This window comes from Polyodon spathula, chromosome 6 (genome assembly GCF_017654505.1).
Source record: "Polyodon spathula isolate WHYD16114869_AA chromosome 6, ASM1765450v1, whole genome shotgun sequence".
In the NCBI taxonomy this organism is placed as follows: Eukaryota; Metazoa; Chordata; class Actinopteri; order Acipenseriformes; family Polyodontidae; genus Polyodon; species Polyodon spathula.
Window position 1 is genome coordinate 41433848 of NC_054539.1, and position 18446 is coordinate 41452293.

At 36.9% G+C, this 18446-nt stretch overlaps 1 protein-coding gene across 2 annotated transcripts in view; it reads left to right on the top strand.

Moving 5' to 3' along the window:
- The first annotated feature begins 11240 nt into the window (after positions 1-11240).
- Positions 11241-18446, top strand: part of LOC121317193 (signal-induced proliferation-associated 1-like protein 2) — a 158898-nt gene continuing 151692 nt past the window's right edge. For both annotated transcript variants that reach the window (XM_041252859.1, XM_041252860.1), the window contains exon 1: positions 11241-11400. Coding sequence is in view for 1 of the 2 variants with exons in the window: in XM_041252860.1 (XP_041108794.1) it covers positions 11373-11400 (28 nt within the window). In the remaining variant the exon portion in view is untranslated. The remainder of the gene's footprint in view (positions 11401-18446) is intronic.

Sequence of the window (18446 nt, forward strand, 5' to 3'; positions counted from 1 at the left end):
CCCCCCCCCCAGTATGTGACAACGTGCATCTATATATACTATTGTGCTGGGATTCAATTACCAATTAATTATTCACTTGAATCCCAGCACGTGAATTAATAAAGTGCAATTCCCTGTGCTCACATATTACTACATTTTACTTGCACGTGAAGTGCTGTGCAATCCTCGTGCCTAAATACACATATACATTTTTAAACACTCGTGTTACACAGACCCGTTTATATCCCGTGTACCAATGTCTATACACCAACATTTAAACACACCACACGCAACACATAACAGATAATATACACAGGGGCGGGCACTTTGTTACACTGCCCCAACAAGCAGTGCCGGGTCTCGGAGGTGACCCTCAAGTGTGCCTATTCAGCCAGTGCATTTGCCGCATGCCTGGCAACTATAATTGTGTTCTGGTAGCCTACCAGTCCTATTTGCTGAGGTCCATTTCCACAAGTCACAAGCCCTCACCACAACAGCTGGAGGAGCTGCACCTAGTTGATAAGAACCTGCTCCGTGTGTCAAAACTCAACGGGCAGGCTGTAGCAGCAACCTGGCTGTGCTGGTAGCTGCACATACAGCTTTGGCTTTCCCAGGCACACATGCCTGATGAGGACAAAGCACCGCTGTTGGATGCCCCTGTTACATAAGGGAATATGTTTGGTCCCATGGTGGATGAGATGCTGCAGTACTCTCGCCGTGTGCAGGAATCCCAGAAGGAGATTCCACATCCAGTGTATAAATCAGCACCAAACCGGTGCCCTAGGCCCCAGCAGCCTCAAAGACTGGCACAGCCAGCTGCACCTGCTGTCAGACGTGGTGTTCAGAACTGCGGAGCATCTGTGGTCCACGGAGGCTTTAATGGGTTCCGACGCCCTACACAGAGATAAAAGTCACTGTGTTTTGCTGCCACAGGCCCAGGGAGCCATCTGGAGTATTGGCATCAGTGCACCACAAACATCTGGGTGCTTACTATTGTTCAAATCAGCTACTGCAGTTCAAGCACAGCCCCCTTTCAGGGAGTAACAACAACATCAGTAATGGACCCGCAAAAGGTCACATGGTGTCTCAGGAGGTAGCAGCTCAAAAACGGGCTATTGGCATGATAAACCCCCTCCAGTGGGAGGGGTTCTACTCCAGGTACTTCCTATGCCCAGGTTGGATGGTGGACTCAGACCATTAACCATTAACCTTCAAGGTCACTGCATCCATGATTGCAGCAGGCTTGAAGGAAAAATTACTTTGAGCTCTGTAACGACAGTGCTTTAATGTCCTTGGGGGAGGGCCATGACTCTGTCACAAGCTCTAAAAGCAGCTTGATATATCTTATTCAGGGTTTGGCTCTTTTAGAGGTAAATACCTATACAGTAACGGTTACATTTATATTTCAGGGAACCAGGGTTATTATAATAACCTAACATTCTTTTCCTACCATGTTTGGGAGCAAAGCTCGATTTGTTTCTGAAATATTTTAAGACTACCAGTGCAATGTTTACAGGCACTAAGGCTTCTGCTTTGGCTACTGTCAATAGCTGTATAAATCTCTTAATTTAAGGACAATACAATATAAATATTTCTCTTTCTTCAGCTACGATGTTAAACTATTACTAGCAGAAGTCTTGTTTGGGGTGTCATATTAGCAGAAGATCTTTTACTGTTAATAAGAAACTCCGAAAAGGATGCTGCAAGTAGATTTTACTGATTATAGTCGGTCCGAAAAAAGAAAACAAAAAACAAAAAAAAATCCACATCGAAGACAAACATAGGGAAGGATGACAGGACTCCACCTCCAGAGTAAGACTGCCAAACATCAAAGATTTATAAATATATGTGCAATGTAATAATACAGAGCAAATATCTAAGCAAATATCCAAGCGCTAAATAGCATATACAGTATTACGAGAATGGGCTAGATACAATCATTAACATGAAGACTATTTAAGAGATTATTCAAAATATTTACTGACAGGAAATCAGACATAACAGGGAAAGCAGAGGATTAAAACTGATACAGCAGGCAGATGTTATTATTAGCAATCACAGTCACAATGAAGCCAGAACCGGGAGGTGGGGGTTGGACACGATAAGGAACAGTGTTGTTGGGTTTTATCCCCTTCTGGTATACACAATAAAAAAAATTGTGTCAATTTACTGTCAACATGCACTGTGACACAAATTAGTGATTTTTTAAATTGCGATTTTAATTATTATTTTTTTTCACCTTCCAAATTAATAAAAAGCTACTATGAATGTTTTTCATGTTTTAAAGGTATGACTACAATCCATTCCTGTCCCCCCATGTGATGAAGATCGATCTTTTTTGTTGATGCTTGTTTATTATACTTAACTCAAAATCACTTTAGTTTGGGATATGATCATATTTCCAGCACAACTAGAGTTTAAAGAGTGCTGCACAGGGAGTTATAAGGTACCAGGAAGAAGCTATTTAGTTATTTAGTGCTGCTTATCTACAGCTGTGGCCAAAAGGTTTGCATCACCCTATAGAAATAACTAATTTTGAATGAAACCTGCTAAATAATGTTAACCTATTGAATTACATACTGCTTTTCGGTTTTCTATATACTTAACACAAATTGAAAAATGTGACATAATGAAATCTAACATGAAATACTGTGCTACTATTATGGCTTTTACAATATCATTTGGTAATTTCTTTGATTACATGATGTCAAATAAAAGATCAAGACTATGTTTATCATTTTTTTTAACGTTTTGTCTCAATCCTAAAATTCTAGGTAATACTAAACTTTTCAGTCAATTGCATGTTTTCATATCTGAGTCAATTAAAAGTGTAATACAAGTATGATTCAATTGCTAAGAGCTGGAATATCAATGACAGTTGAAAAGCGTTGTGAATGAGTATCAGTTGAATTATAAATGTTTATCCATGTTAAAAAAAAAATCCACATTTTCATTTTAATTTCCGATTCACTGTTTATCTTATACGTAAATTACCCCACGGTATACAGTGGCTTACTTGCAGTTCCACTGAAAAGTAATTTATAATGTAATCAGTCTGCTGCTATTGTTACTGCAAAAAACCTATAATTAAATAATTCTATCATTTGTGGGAGGTTGACTTTGCTAAACTAAAAGATTAGCAGTGATCACTTAATGATTAATAAAGCAGATAATTGTGTGGGGTTTTTTTTAACCTTGGAATGTCATTAAGCCAATTACAAAGCTATCTGTACAAAAGTGTAGTAAAGGAGAGTGACCAAATGGGAAAACACAATCAGTAAGTAATTACATAACAAAAACTAAGGCTATAAACCAAGGTTTTCATCATAACAATGATAGACATTACCTTAATTAAAAAGTACGTGGTTAAGGTATTTTTACATTGTTCAGTGAAATACAATATTGTAATATATCGTAATGTTTTAAAAACTGTGAAATCTGCCCCTTTGTTTTATGGATGTACTTTAAACCAGAGGCTCTCAAACATTTTTGTTTGGGGATCCATTCTTTGTAATAATGTAAATTAGTTTAGACATACAGCTGAAGATTGAGGAAATGCAGTGCAAGCAAAACTTTTATGTACCGTACATTGTCTGTAAGTATCACATGGCCTGCCTCTTACCACAACAATGAAAGTCTTTACATCAAATACCGTGTTTTACAAAATACATGTTTCCAGAATGTCCTGGTGGACCCCGGGCAACCTTTGCAGACTCCCAGGGACCATCAGCTTTATTTTGAGAACCAATACATTAAAACACAGATTGTTTTAGATATTCCAAATTAGCATTATAAAGAAGTTCATATTTAAATATAATATCTTTAAATATCCATGTGCAAGGCATGATTAATTTTAGTGAAAGCATACACTATATAAAAAAGACAAGATAGAAACCCTCATGTCAAAATATATCTCAAAATGAACAGGCCTAAGGTCGCTTCTACACGGCTGGAAGGTAAATGCATTCAGTGTAGGCAGTTTATACGTGACAGATGCAGACATTTGTCTGTGGTCTGGCTTGAGCAATACCTTACACACTGAAGAACAAAAGAGACCTATCAGCAGTGTTATGCATGGCTGTGAATAGCATCCTTAGTTCTCGTTTGTTGAACAGACTGTCTGCGTCACTGTCCAAATGACTCACTGCCTAGTAATATTTTTTATCAAGTTTATACAATTATGTGTCTACACAGTTGCTAATTTATTTTACTAAGGCTTTATTGAAGTGTTGATCTATGTCAGTATAGTTTTCCTGCCAAAAATGTTACATAATTATAGCCTTCAGTACAATGTAAAAGTATTTCACTTCTGTATGACTTAACTCTACAGTATGTACATGCAGAAGTGTGATCCCAAGTATAGGTAGGCGCCGCTGTATATCCCCAGATTCTCATAAATTTCTTCTAAATAATGTTCTTACCAACTTCACCAAATGGCCTGACTTGTAACAAGATGTAGCTTTTATATTACTACATGTTGTAAATAATAACATTTCATACAAATGAATCAGCCACGTGACCAACAGCCCACAAAGTGTGTACAACATTTTTTGTTACTACTTTGTACATACAGCCAGTAACTGCCACAGAATTGTAATCACACGTAGAATGTAATTCAACATTTATTAATTTTTATAATCAAACAACATTCACATAAACATAAATTGCATCATTTAACAAGCTTTTGTTTTTATGTTCTTTATATCACATTAAAACCATGTCCAGGTGAGGGGAAAAGGGCATTATTAAACACGGTCAAAATTATGCTTTTTATAGTGTTTAAAGTACTGTCTTCTATCAGATCTTGCAATGACAAAAGAAAAAGTTCTGCAGGTGCCAGAACTATGACAACAACCAGTACAGACCTTTCTTTTTTTATTTATTTATTTTTGCATTGGGTTAAATGAATGGGTTGAAATATATCCAAGCTTTACAGCCTTTCATAATGTATATCCAGGAAGCTTATTTCCTACCAGCTCTGAGATGTGATGGTATTTATTAACCATCTCAAGCATACCCAGTCCATCTCTGTCTTCCTCTTCCTCATGTAGGTCAGGTGTACTGACCTTGTATCTGCTGAAATCAAGATCACAGTCATTAGTTGGTAAATACGAGCTCACTTGAGACACTCAAAGTGAATGGCTTTCTTCAACAGCTTCAAGTCCCTTTCCTGAATTTGGCTTATTTTTATAATCCAAGCTCCTCTCAGCTTTCTTGACCCCAGTTTTTACATAACCCATTCTCCTTTCATCTTGTTTATGTTTGTCACCTATGTCACTGGCTTCTGAAGATACATTGGATGCCGATGGCTTTCTGTGAAGCATGACAGTGTAAGTTCTTTTGAGAGACCGCTCTGGAGATATATCTGATTGAACTGGAAGAGGTGCAGTAGCTCTTTGATTTCTGACAGAATTGCTACCAGTGCTGGAGTCATGATCTGAATACTTACATCTTTGACTTTTTAGAATTGGTTCAGGGCTGCGATGAAAGTGTGCAGAGTATATACTTGTTGGCTCGGGGCTGGTAAAATCTTCAGAATAGCCTTCAACATCTATGCTTTCTATGAAATCATCTGCATATTTTTGGGCAGAGCAACTGAATCCACTGTTAGCAGGGCTAATATTTTTGCCATATAAATCCTGGGTTATTTAGACTGGCATGCGGGAAGCTTTTTTCACAGTTTTCCACTTTGTAGCAGCTTTGGTTGGAATCTTGGTTAAATACGCAGGGAATATGAACTCTGGCATCCCTTCCATTATGCCTGGGTTCTTGTTTTGTTCTGTCTTTTACTTAGTGCTAAAACACTTATATGTGGCTGCTAAACATTCACATAACACCCTGTATTCTCTTCCTGGGGGGCTGTTTCTTGTTTGTTTCTTTTACCTGCATCTGAACTGTTAAACTGAGAGGAATTTATCTTTATTATCTGAGTGGAGTCCAATTTCAAGCCGTTTATCAGTGTTTGAACATTTTCATCAAAAGGATTGCTCCTGCTAGACATCTCACCTCCACTGTATACTTTGTTTGACCCTCTGACTTTTTTTTTATTTTTCGAGTTCTTAGCCTTTAGAGTTCTTAACGTTCTGATGCTCAATCTGTTTTCTCCTGTACACTTCTCTGCGCTCGTGGTATATCAACATATCTGTATTGGATTGCTGCCGTCTTAACCGCAGTGTATTTGTTATTCCATACAACAGTTTTCTTTTGGGAGAACTAGGACCTGTCTTCTTTTGATTGTTTTCCTGTTTTGTGTTTTTTCTTTGTACTTTTTTGGTTTGCATTTGTAAATCAGATGGAGAAGTTGATGTCATACGGGCCTAGTGTTGTTTATGTCTTGGACTGGTCGACCTTTGCTCTGTTGTTGTTTGTGATGTGTCTGCAACATCCGCTTGTGATCTTGATCTGATATCTTTTGTAGCTCTATGGGATTGCTCATCCACAGATTTGTACAACCAGGAAAGATGAGGATGAACAGATAAAGGCAACTGCTGAGACTGACTGTTTAACAAAGAAAGTTCAACTAGAAGGGCATTTAGCAAAGGCATCTGTCTTATTGCATCCCCAAGGGCTACAGAGGCAGGTTGTGTTTGTTCAAAGGCTGTTGCTGCTGCGGTGCTACCTTTTGATCTACCCTGAGAACATTTTAAGACCTTCCTCTCTGCAGGTGAATCTTTGTCTTTCTCTTCCTCCTCTGAGCAAAGGTCATCCACCCTAAGAGCCTCCATCCCCACATTAATTGATATATACTGCTCAGCATCATATGCATTTGGCTCATTGTCGGAGCATCTATAAAACAGGGCTGGTGGACAAAAGACACCTGTTTCATTATCAAACTCTATATTTTCTTTATCTTCTATATTCCTGTATTGCTTTCTTCTTGTTGGTTCAGTCTGTGTTCCAACTGAAGTTATTGCACTTTGACTTGGTTCAGAAACAATACGTTGTGTCACATGCCCTTCCAAATCGATTTGCTGAAGAAGCACACTACCTTCATTAGTCTCATTTGTCAGAGGCATACAACATTTGCCCCTCTCATTATCACTCTTAGGTTTATCTTTAATCTCTTTCTTCAGCAATTTGGGCACCCTTTTCTGTGTTTGCTTTAATCTGAACCATATTTTGCCTTTGCCCAACTTATAAAACTCTGTTCTCTGGTATATGTGGAATCAAACTTGCTCCCAACAGGCACCAAGACTCTCCTTTCTGGGGTAGATAGATCAGTCTTTATATAATCCACCAGTATTTCCAAAGAAAAGAGCGTTGCTTTGGTTAAATCTGAGTTTGCCATATCATTCAAACTCTTCACAGATAAACTCAGCAGCTTAGTTTCTGCAACAGTTATCATAAAATTCCCATGCTTTTGAAACTAATAACATGCAAAGCGTTATTTAGGATAACTAAAATTAATAAATTCCCGGATGAGCTGATCTACACAAGTAAAGTTAATTTTAAATAATCCGTTAACAACCTTCATGGTAAGCACCAAGGAAATAAACTTGTCACATGTTTACACAGAAACTAATGCAAAGCACAATGGGAGTTGTAGTTTTTAAAATACGTCCAGCAGGTTCCGCCCCCAAAACCGAGCAAGCACAATGCACACTGTATACTTGTCAAGTAGTTACGCTGCTGCTTGTAGACTAGATCTTTTTTTTTGACTGAAATATTTTACAGCAGTCTTCATTAGTATTAAATAGCTTAGCATATTTTTGTCAGACTGTGAGAGACTGAAAAATTGTTTCGGATAATATATTACAAAGTAATAATAAATTGTACAACTTATTACTTATCAACATATTAGAAGAAATCATTTCAAATCCAAGAAAAAACAAAACAAAAAACAAAACAACAACAAAAAAAAAAAAACAGGATAAGCAGTCTGCGAGGTAAAAAGACCACCCTTACAACCAGCACCCCATTTGTCAAGTGTGTCCATTGGTACACCATGTTTAAATGTAGCAACTAATCTAATACACTAAGTTCACCTCAAATATAATAGTTATATAGTTATTTCTCTAAACCTTCTTAAGTGCTAAATGCAGTTTTTGTTGACATTACATACAAAATGATAAACAAAAAAGTTATGTGACATTTCATAGGCCAGGCCACTAACTCATATTTCTCTCTTCTGATTTATGATGTCATATTAATTAATGAAACTGCTTTCCTGTAATTCACTGTACCCAATCTTTGATTCTGTGTGCAACATGAACAGTATTAATATTTAATTCCTTTTTGATTAGGAAGTGGTTCAAATTTGTTAACTGAAAAATTTGACATTTTGAAATCTAACTGTATTATATGAAATGCTGTATTACTCTTATGGCTTCCGATATCATTTTGTAGTTTCTTTGATTACAAGATGTTAAATAAAATATCTAAATTATGTTCATATAGTTTTTTTTTTTTTTTTATGTTGTCTCAATCATACAATTTTATGTGATGCACAGCTGGATAATTTAAATCTAAATAGAAGACACGTCGCTCAACTGCTTACCTATTACAAAATACCTCTGAAGGTGGCATAAGCCTTGCACAAAAAAAGTGTCTGTTAAAAAGACTTACAGCAATGTCACCTAAATTGAATTTCTAGGAAATTGTTCACCAGTTGTTTTCCTGTATGCCTGGTAGTTATTTGTAGTCCACTTTGCTGCAGCCATCAGGATGTCCCAGTGAACACGCTAATAAAATAAACAGGAGTGTAACAGGCTAGATTGTGCGATGCGATATGGATGGTGTTAAAGGTGAACAAACTCTATATACACTCTTGCAGATTAGCTGGGTGTAGTGTTTTCTTTTTGTGTAGTGGTGAAATATGCTAGCTTTTGATGTGTGTAGTCACACTCAATCTGCATTACTCCATATTATACAACAAAATCTCAGTTTTGCATGATTTGGCTTAATTACTGAGAGGAGGCCCAAGACTGAATGACAAGGGTGTTTGTGTCTGGACTGAGGGAAACAGGGTTGGGAGGACAAGCTCTCATAACTCCTGCCAGGACATTTTCTACCACCTCTCATGAACACTAAACTCTAAATCTGTCTTCATATTTCAGTACGATTTGCATGCCTAGTTTTTCAAGAGTCACACCCTAACAGAATCATTTCATTTCATTTTATCTGGACTGCATCCAAACATACCCAGGTGGTGTTGCTGTTCCAAACAGCTTAAGCCTCACCATGGGCACAGAGTGATTTCTGTAAACTCCAAAACTGGGCTTTAAACCAGCCTCACATTTGGAAATAAACAAACAATAAATGGGTTATAGACAATCAAGAACATGTATATATGGGAAAAGGTTGACATTACAATTCATACAGCTAATAGAATATCTGTACTGGCCTGTCATTCTCTGCATAGGTCTTCCATTCTGGGGTTGAAAGGAAACACATGTCATTCAAACAGAGTTTTAATTACTCAAAGCTTACTACAGTGCATGTATTAATTTCATAAAACTATATTATTCAAGGTCACTCAAGCAGTACAGTTTCTCTTTTTGTTCAAATTACAGACTTGAGTAAACACAGAATAGATATAGATCATAGATATATATATATATATATATATATATATATATATGATATATATATTAATATATTATATATATATTATTGGCACTATGCAGCTCTTCACAGACAGTAAGTAGTGCCATGTTAATTGTTGTAGTCTACTGAAGACGAACAGTGCCGGAGCATAAGCATAAGCAAGCTTTCAAACATTTTCATTTTCATTTTAAAACTCCATGTTTGCTTAGTTAACCCCGTGGAGAAATGTATGCAATTGTTGGTGGACAAAATCAAAGTTGGAAGTGGAGGAAGTCATAAGAAGATGAGAATGCACTACATGAATGCTTGGATGGTGCAGAAACCCATATGCAATACTGTATGTTACTGTACAATGTATTGGTACATTCATGATTATTGGGTTGTACTTTAACCTGCATATTCACTTTAAGCTGTATTGTGTTTTTCTTTGAAATGTGAAATATAAATACAATGTTTTTATTATTATTATTATTATTATTATTAGTCGTAGTAGTAATAATAATGTTATTAAAATATGATTATTATTCAACGCAGTTGGCTGCTATAGTTGTGAACATATTATATGGCTACATCTTTTTTTTTCTTCTTTTTTTATCTTTTTTTAACATTGTAGCTTAAAAAATGGAATGTCTGCTTCCTGGTACCCTATCAATTAACGTGTTAAAGGTAAGATCTGTGGTCTTGCCTCGCCATGCTTTCAGCTTTACTTTGCTAGCATGTGGACAGGAAGTGATATAGACCAGAGGAAAATTGCACAAAACACCTAACATCACATTTCCCCCTAAAGTGCTTTAGCGTGTTGATGGCTGTTATGGAAAGCCACTTTCCACACTCAATGCACCCTAGTTATTCTATTTAAACTTAATATTGAAGGTGTTTATGTAAGAAAAAAAAAATTATGCAAGAAAAAATTATTTTCATAGAATTTGTAAGTTTTTTTTTTTTTTCCAAACTGGACATCTGAACAACAATCTGAAAAAAAAAAAATCCTGTCTTTCTGGCAGCACAGAAAACCTCATTTGCAGAGCAGAACTATTGTCATAACAGACTGTTAATAGACACATGTCATGTTAACCTTAAGAGCATCTACAACAGACACACACTCTTAATGGCATCTCCACAGACAGACATACAAAACCATGCTAGCAACCAGTATCCTGCATTATACTCTAATTGGGTGATATTGATTACCTGAATTCCCAGCCAAAGACGCATTATAAATTAACATGGCAAGTGTATCTATTAAGTGTAGGAATGTAATCAATATTTCCACATAAGAAAACAGACAATAGGGAATCCAGCCTACATTTATTACTATAAACCTCCAGTTGGTGCCAGTAGCACACCAATTCTCTATGCCTAGTTTAACTTTCAATGAGAAACAGCATATAGTATTCATTAATATCAGCTGAAGTGTGAGCGGATCTCCTACAGCTAAAGACCCATGTTTAAGATATTACATGTTTTATGTTGAAGGTATCTCGCTAACAGAATACCAAAGTGCCTGAGTGAATAAAGTCCGTGGAAACGTCCGTGACCACAATTCAATGCCAAGGTGGGTTGGGTTGGGGAATGATTGACATTTTGTATATCAAATAAACATGGAGCTAGAGTATCTGTTTATATCTTCTGGCAAATCAGTACGCGATTTGGGTGGAGCTTCGGGCTGTGCTGTCTTTACAGAGAGGCAGTAGCATTGAGTTGGTTGTGTGCTCGCAAAGAGGTAGGTGGGTGGGTTGCATTGTTGAGGAGTCAAATGAGAAGTACAGAGGTACTTCTAGATATAAGCTAGATATAGAACTAGCACACAAGGATAAGAGTCATCAGTATACGTTTCTTGGGTTACCATGGGATCCTCACTGGCTGGATTAACAGGTGAGAATGCGGTTCATGTCTATTGTTGTCGACTTTTTATAAAATGAAAGCGAAGTTGAAACCGGTGTTGGATGTATACCTGATCTGTTGGTGCTGGGACGTTGATTCAGCGAGTGGGTGCTGTGAAACAATGTCTTCTTGGCGTCGTTATGGGCATGATTATAACAGTTTTACTATGAAATTGAAAACCGATGCAAAACTGTTGAATGACACTTTAATTTATTTACAGATGTATTCTTTCTTAACGACGTGCAGTGAGCACCAAATTAAAACTCTGGAGTGCATGTTTTTGAAAAGCAGTGAAAGTGACTTTTGTACCCCCCCCCCCCCCACACTATTAACAATAGATTCCTGAGATAATGACTAATTGTTTTCTAAGTCAGCTGTAGATACACAATTAAACGTCGTTGGAAATCAAACGCTTCCTGTCTGGTTGAAGTTGTTTGTGATTTTGCTAATGTACTGCGATCGTAACAAACAGTGCTCAACTTTGTATATTTATTGTTGTCAGAATAGGTCTGAGTGGCACTGCTCTAGACGGTGTGTAGAAAAATAACGACAAAGCAAGCATGACGATTGCAACTTCAGTAACACTATATATTGAAATATTATATTTAAAAATTACTTGATTATACTGCTTTCCCATAGGTGTTAAACATTTATTTAATTATGGTTCACATCTTTTTCAGTGGTTAACTGTAACAAGTAAAGTTTTTCCTTGTTTAAACACTAGGTGGCTTTATTTGATAATTTCACAAATCTTGCTTTTAAAACATCAAGCTGCTGTAGAAGTTAAAATATGTTTTTCATTTTCTCCTTTCGATGTAATGCACATACATATCGAGTATTAATTAAAATAAATGTATATTTTACTAGCTTTAATAGTACGTACTGTACATGGAATGCAGAAACATTTCTATTGTTTTTCAATGCTACTTCTGGGACCTCTTACCAAAAAACTGTGGGAACCATGACTTACCTGGGTTACCTGTCATCACACATGAGTAGAGGCTCAGTTATTTTGGATGCTCTTTTGACTTTAGATGGAGGACACTAATCCGCGTTAGATTTTAGCTTCTAGGCTGTCTGATATTTGACTTTTGTCTGTCCCAGTTGTAAGATGTTAAGTGCATTAAAATGATGTTAAAAAAAAAAAAAAAAAAAAAAAAATCTATATTTTAAAATAAAATACATAAGGATGTAAAGTAAATTTTTGGGCTGACATCATTTTAAGTTACCAAGATAATGCAGTACAGTAGATCAGTATTAACATTCCTCAAAGACCAAAAAGTTGACCAGACTGTGATGTGCCAGGTGATTTAACTGTGCTGTATGACAGGATCACCTGGTGCAGAAGACCAACTGACTGGTTGCAGAGGTTTGTCTACTCGCAATGCACAGTACATTATTCAAACACTGAATGTGTGAGCAAGGGATAGTGACCAAAATATGCAGGATAAATAACTGAGTGTTTGGACACGTACAACACTTCAAGTACTTAAGGTGTTATTGTTTGGAATCATTCAGAGAAAAGATGCAGTATATTGGATCATCTGTATCAGAATATTCTGAAATAAAGAAGTATATAAAATTCAGTAGTACTGCAACAAAACTTGAAAATCAGCAAACATGTTGACCGTCAGTCTTTGTCAAAGACCATTTCTTGTTCTTACCCAAAATAAAGACTATTCATTGAAACATTTGTCAAATTTTGTAACAAAGGATATTTTGCTGCTCATGTTTGCATAAAAGAAAATGTCAAATCTAATTTACTTTTGTATTTTTGTATTCTCTGATCTGAATACTGCTTTTGAAAAGCAGCTTGTGTAAAGACATCAAACATAAAAAGGTCTCCTAATGTTAATTATTTTGAAAAATTACAGATCTCTGACTGTTGGGTACATTAAGTGCCAAATTGTCTAGAAATGCTGCCTTAAATTTGGCAGCAGACCTTGATGGCACGTTTCAGAGGTGAACGTGGAATGGAGAATGATGCCACTCCATTTTAGCTATACAAAAAAAAAAAGACTGCACCTGCAAGTAGAATCTGAGCCTATGTGGCATGTACATTTTTAGTAGTACTTATTCAGTATATTTTCCTGGCCAGGTTTGACTTTAAATTCTGCACTGAGTCGGGAGCTTTGATGTATAACTGCTCATTTAAAAAATAATGAACATTGTAAAAGATCAGAGGGACAATTTGCCTGTTTAAATACTTAATGCTACGGCACAGTACATCTGAAATACAATTCATATTGCCGAGTCCAAGTAAATAAAACAGAAACTTTAAATAGACTACTTCTCTGCTCCGGGAAGAAAGGTCTTGGATCTTTTTGTTTTTTCTTGGTAATTACTGTGGTCTTTATCTGATAAAGGAGAGGGATGGGCAACATTCTGACACTTTCAGCAACATCCTTTTAGACCATGTGTTTGCTTGATGGGACACAGATCATTAAAGCAAGTGCCTTTGTTCTGCTTTGAAGTTGAACATTATTGCCAAGTTCCTAGGCTCATCTGAACAAAGGACACTACTGTGTATTGCAAATTGTCCTTATTGTTTTTCCGGTGGCTGCAGTGTGCCAGTAAGCCGACTCTTGACGTAATGAGAACATAAATCATCATTTAAATATTTTTAACAGCTGTTTTTGTTTACATTTTATTTTTTGTTTTATTGTTGTCCTACATTCTTTTGGTTTCCTTAGCCACCTTGCTCTCACAGAAACATAAACAGAGCGGGCATGGTCATGTTGTCTCCAGGAAGGTTATTGTTTTTAGTCAGTTGGAAAATTGCATGCAAGTTCCATTCAACAATTAGTTATAAAATACTGTTCAGTCTTTAAATAAATTATCTTTAAATATTTAATCTAACTACACAGTACCATCTGAATGTTAAGCCATTGGTAGGTTGACAGCACAATATTTGTAGTATTTTGAAAGCTGAATGTGAGGTCTAGTACATAAACTCCCTCCTGTGTGCTGTATATTTAATAGGAATACAGTATACAGGCCTATTTTATGGCACATGCTGCTTTGAATTTCCAAAAATGGTTCTATTGTCTTTTTGTACAACATAACATCTGATGCTAAGTTCTCTTCCTACTGTTCCTCCCCAGAGTGTCTTCCTTAAGTATCTTTTATCCCAATACATTTGTAAGTCCAAAAAACAAACCATTTGCTTCCAATGAAGTACATAAGCCCCAGTGCTTCAGAAAACTGTCGGCTCATCCCTAAGAAACCAAACCCAGAAAGAGTCTGCTTTCTGCAACTGATTACTCATGTTGTTCAAGAATCTGTATTGATTTGCAGTATATGGTACTGTATGTCCAAACAGACAGTTTACTATATTTGATATCTATTTACTGTATCATCAATAAATCTACACATTTCCAGAGAGTAAAAATAATAATCCAAATAGGCCAATTATTTATTTTTTTTAAAGGTTGTGCGCACTTATTAAATGCTGATGGCAGTTAGCCCTGTTTTTGTAACTGTGTGCATAAGCCCTTCATACATGTTAATGACCATTGTCTCATTCTTTATTCCAGATGAGTTTTTTTTTCCCTGTGTTAATTGTGTATGTGTGGACTCTGCAGGCAGGCAGGCAGTTGAAGAATTGTAAGTGTCATGTAGGGCAAGGAGGCTGTAGTTGGTGATCCGCAGGAGCAATCTAAGCCCGGTTTTCACTCCGAAGGTTGCCAGGACAACGGCTTATATTGTTGTTTCCATTTCCTGTATCAATGAAGGCAATCCATTCTTAGGATGAAGTATTTGATTTTGTTACAGTCCCATTGCTTTTGGTCAGCTTTGCCATCTGTGCTTCAGAAAGAGGCGGCTTTGCTTGGCTTGTCACATAGAGAATCAGTGAGGGATGCAGACATGACTTGGTTTGCCTTATCTGTGTCCTAGTAAAGGCTTTACGTGCATAACTCTGTGCTGTCCAGGGGCTTCATCTGTCCGATGTTGCATCATTCACGCTATTTTGGAAAGCAAGAGCAGAAATCGTTAGTTGTGACAGTGTCCAAGTGACTGTGGTGTGGATCATGTCACTTTGCTTTATGCAGCTGCGGAAAGAGGTGAAACCAGTCAGGAGAACCTGCTTTGTTACTGGTAGACTAATTACAGTGACTTGCATCTCAGAACGAAGGTTCTTTGCTTCAGTCGGGCACTCTTACTTGGCTTTAACAGATTGGATTAACCATTTAAGCACCGTGATCGTTTAAACATGATCACACTGACATGCCTTTCTGGGCCCGTGATCAGGTAAACACGATAAACACACCTCAGTTTATTGACTTACTGTGCCACTTTGCCGTACAGGTTGGAACGCATGTCATTGGATAGGGGATGAATTGAGTTTCAGTCCCCACACGATAGATTGTATGTGTGTATGTATGTTTGTTTATATATATATATATATATATATATATATATATATATATATATATATATATATATATATATATATGTGTGTATATATATATAGTGTGTGTGTGTGTGTGTGTGTGTTTTAACATTTATAAATAACAAGAAATGATACTGGATATAAGCAGTTGCAAGAACATGAAAAAAAGGACACCACTTCCAAGATGCTACGGTCAAATGCAGCCCAAAAACACCCTGGTTCTGTGGGAGCATTGCACCAAAAAATGTTTAGTCCTTAAAGGGTTAAGCAGCTTGTTTGAGCAATGGTGGAAAATCTATTTAATAGCAGATCTAGGAAACCAGCCCAATAGTGCTCCGCAGGCTCCAAACTCACAAGTTGTTTGAAAGAATGCAAGCAGTGTAATGTTACTGTAATTAGTACTAGTCTTGATTACAAGTGCATTACAGTCGCTTGTGGAAAGTCACTGCCTGCCTTTAGACATTTTATGGAGGAAATTGGACTTGAAATATGATGGTGATTTAAAAGAGAAACACTGTATTGCAGGAAATTATGTATCAGTTTAATTCATTGGGAGTATCTTCTATGGGAGCATCAAATCAATACAGTATGGGTAATGCAGGGGTTATAGTCTGTGTTTGATCTTGTTACAGTTTATGTGTAACATAATCTGACTACAGACATGCATTTAAAGCATTCTTTTAGTGATCAAAAGACGTTTTGCTTTACTACTGGTACACTGTTGAAGAGTCAGATGTGCTGACACACATTGTATACAGTGTGGTATTTTTTTTTTAGATTTTTTCCATTGAGATATTATTCATTTTTGCATACCAGTATGTATAAAGTACAATCTCATATAAAGTACATAAGGAGGGGGGGGGGGGGGGCAGAGCTATTTATAAAACTGTCAAAACTTAATGTTCAGTGCTCTGTGAACGTGATCCTTAGAGCTGATGCACTTGTACAGGTTTGTCTCTCCGTACTGTATGCCTAGATCTGATTCTGCTGACATGTATTGTCTGTGTGTGTGTAATACAGAGAGCAGGTAGCACACTTTACTGTAGAGGCCTATGCTCTGGATGTCTTTCTAACAGGCCCCACAACACAGCATATCACAAGGTTTATGAGGTACTCAAGTGAGCACACGCAGTAGGCTGACAAGTCTATCAGGGACACAACTAACCCAGTCCTCCTGTAGTTAGAAGAAACTTATTTTGTACTAGGTAAGTGTGCAGAAACTTAGCTGGTACAAAATGAGACCAGCTGATAATATCTCCTGACTTCAGCCAGAAATTTAAGATTTACCTTATTGAAAAAGAGTATACCTGTCCTAAAGTAGGGTCAGCTACTGCAGGGTAAACTGAGTTTTTATTTTTTAAACTGAGCATTTTAAGAATGGCAACAGGGGGCAGTGTAGAAAAACTGCCATTCACTAAACTTAGCTTTCAGATTGTGGTATTGAAAATGAATGGTTTGGAAATACTTAAAATCTGTGACATTGTGTTTACTGTGGTGTATTTAATATTATAAATACCAGAATGAAATCACTGAAGCTTAAACTTGTTTCTTTTACTGAAAGAATAAATGGTTACTACAGTAAAAATCATATGAGTTGGCTGTGTTACATTCTGTCAGACCAGGACTCCCCCAACACTGAGCTTGCAAGCTGTAGCATGCCATTTCCCATATTACTGTACACAATTAGAGGTGTGGTCACCAATTCCATACACAACACTTGCAAAATATTGCAAATATAAAATGCTGAGTTCATTGCAGTCATCAGCTATATAGATTACCTATTCAACATAATATAAAATCTTAGCAAAATTACTCAGCATCCCACAGTTTTGCCTTGACTTAAGTTTAGTCGATTTAGTGTAATAAACTTGTTCTTGAGCGGTATGTCTGGTATAGTAAATGGTCAGTTATTGTTTCAAAATTACTCCTGCAGTAATACACAGCAAAAGCTAGTATCTTGATAAGTTAAGTGCAGCTTCTTTTAAGAGTATTAATCCTGGATATTTTAATATTCTTCTATATGATTACAGTCACATTGTAGTCCTTAACTTTTAGTCTACAACTGCAATGTATGGGTGATTCAGAAACTGAAATCATTAACCTTCTGAAGTTATGCCTTTTGGGACAGACTAAATTGGAATAGGTTGATTGCAGTTATAGTGATAAAGATGAACATTTTGGGGGTGGGGGTGGGGTGGTAAAGTAAAGTAGTGCCTGCTTCAGGGAATTATTTGAGAAGAGAATGAAAAAGCCACCATAGGAGTTGCAGATGGTGCACCATTTACACCGGCTTAGTCAACCTGGGAGGCATTCTGTATCACTTTTGTTTTTCTGGCCAAGAACTGGGCTCAACTCACTTTCGAGTGGCTCTGCCTGTCGCTTTGTTTGTCTTGAGCCCCAGAGCAGGTCTGAAATCCCACCTCAGTGTCCCGAGGTCATGGATTTATTCCCACAATACTCTCACCTGCTGTAACACGAAACCTGGTTTTAAACAACTATAAGAACGTAATCAGGGGTGGCCTTGGATTTACTGGTGGATCAATGTAATTACCTTGTGATTATTCCTAAATATATAAAGAGGTTTGTACAAAACAAACTGTTAATGTACTGGGATGAAGGCTGGAAATCTGTTTCGTAGATTAGG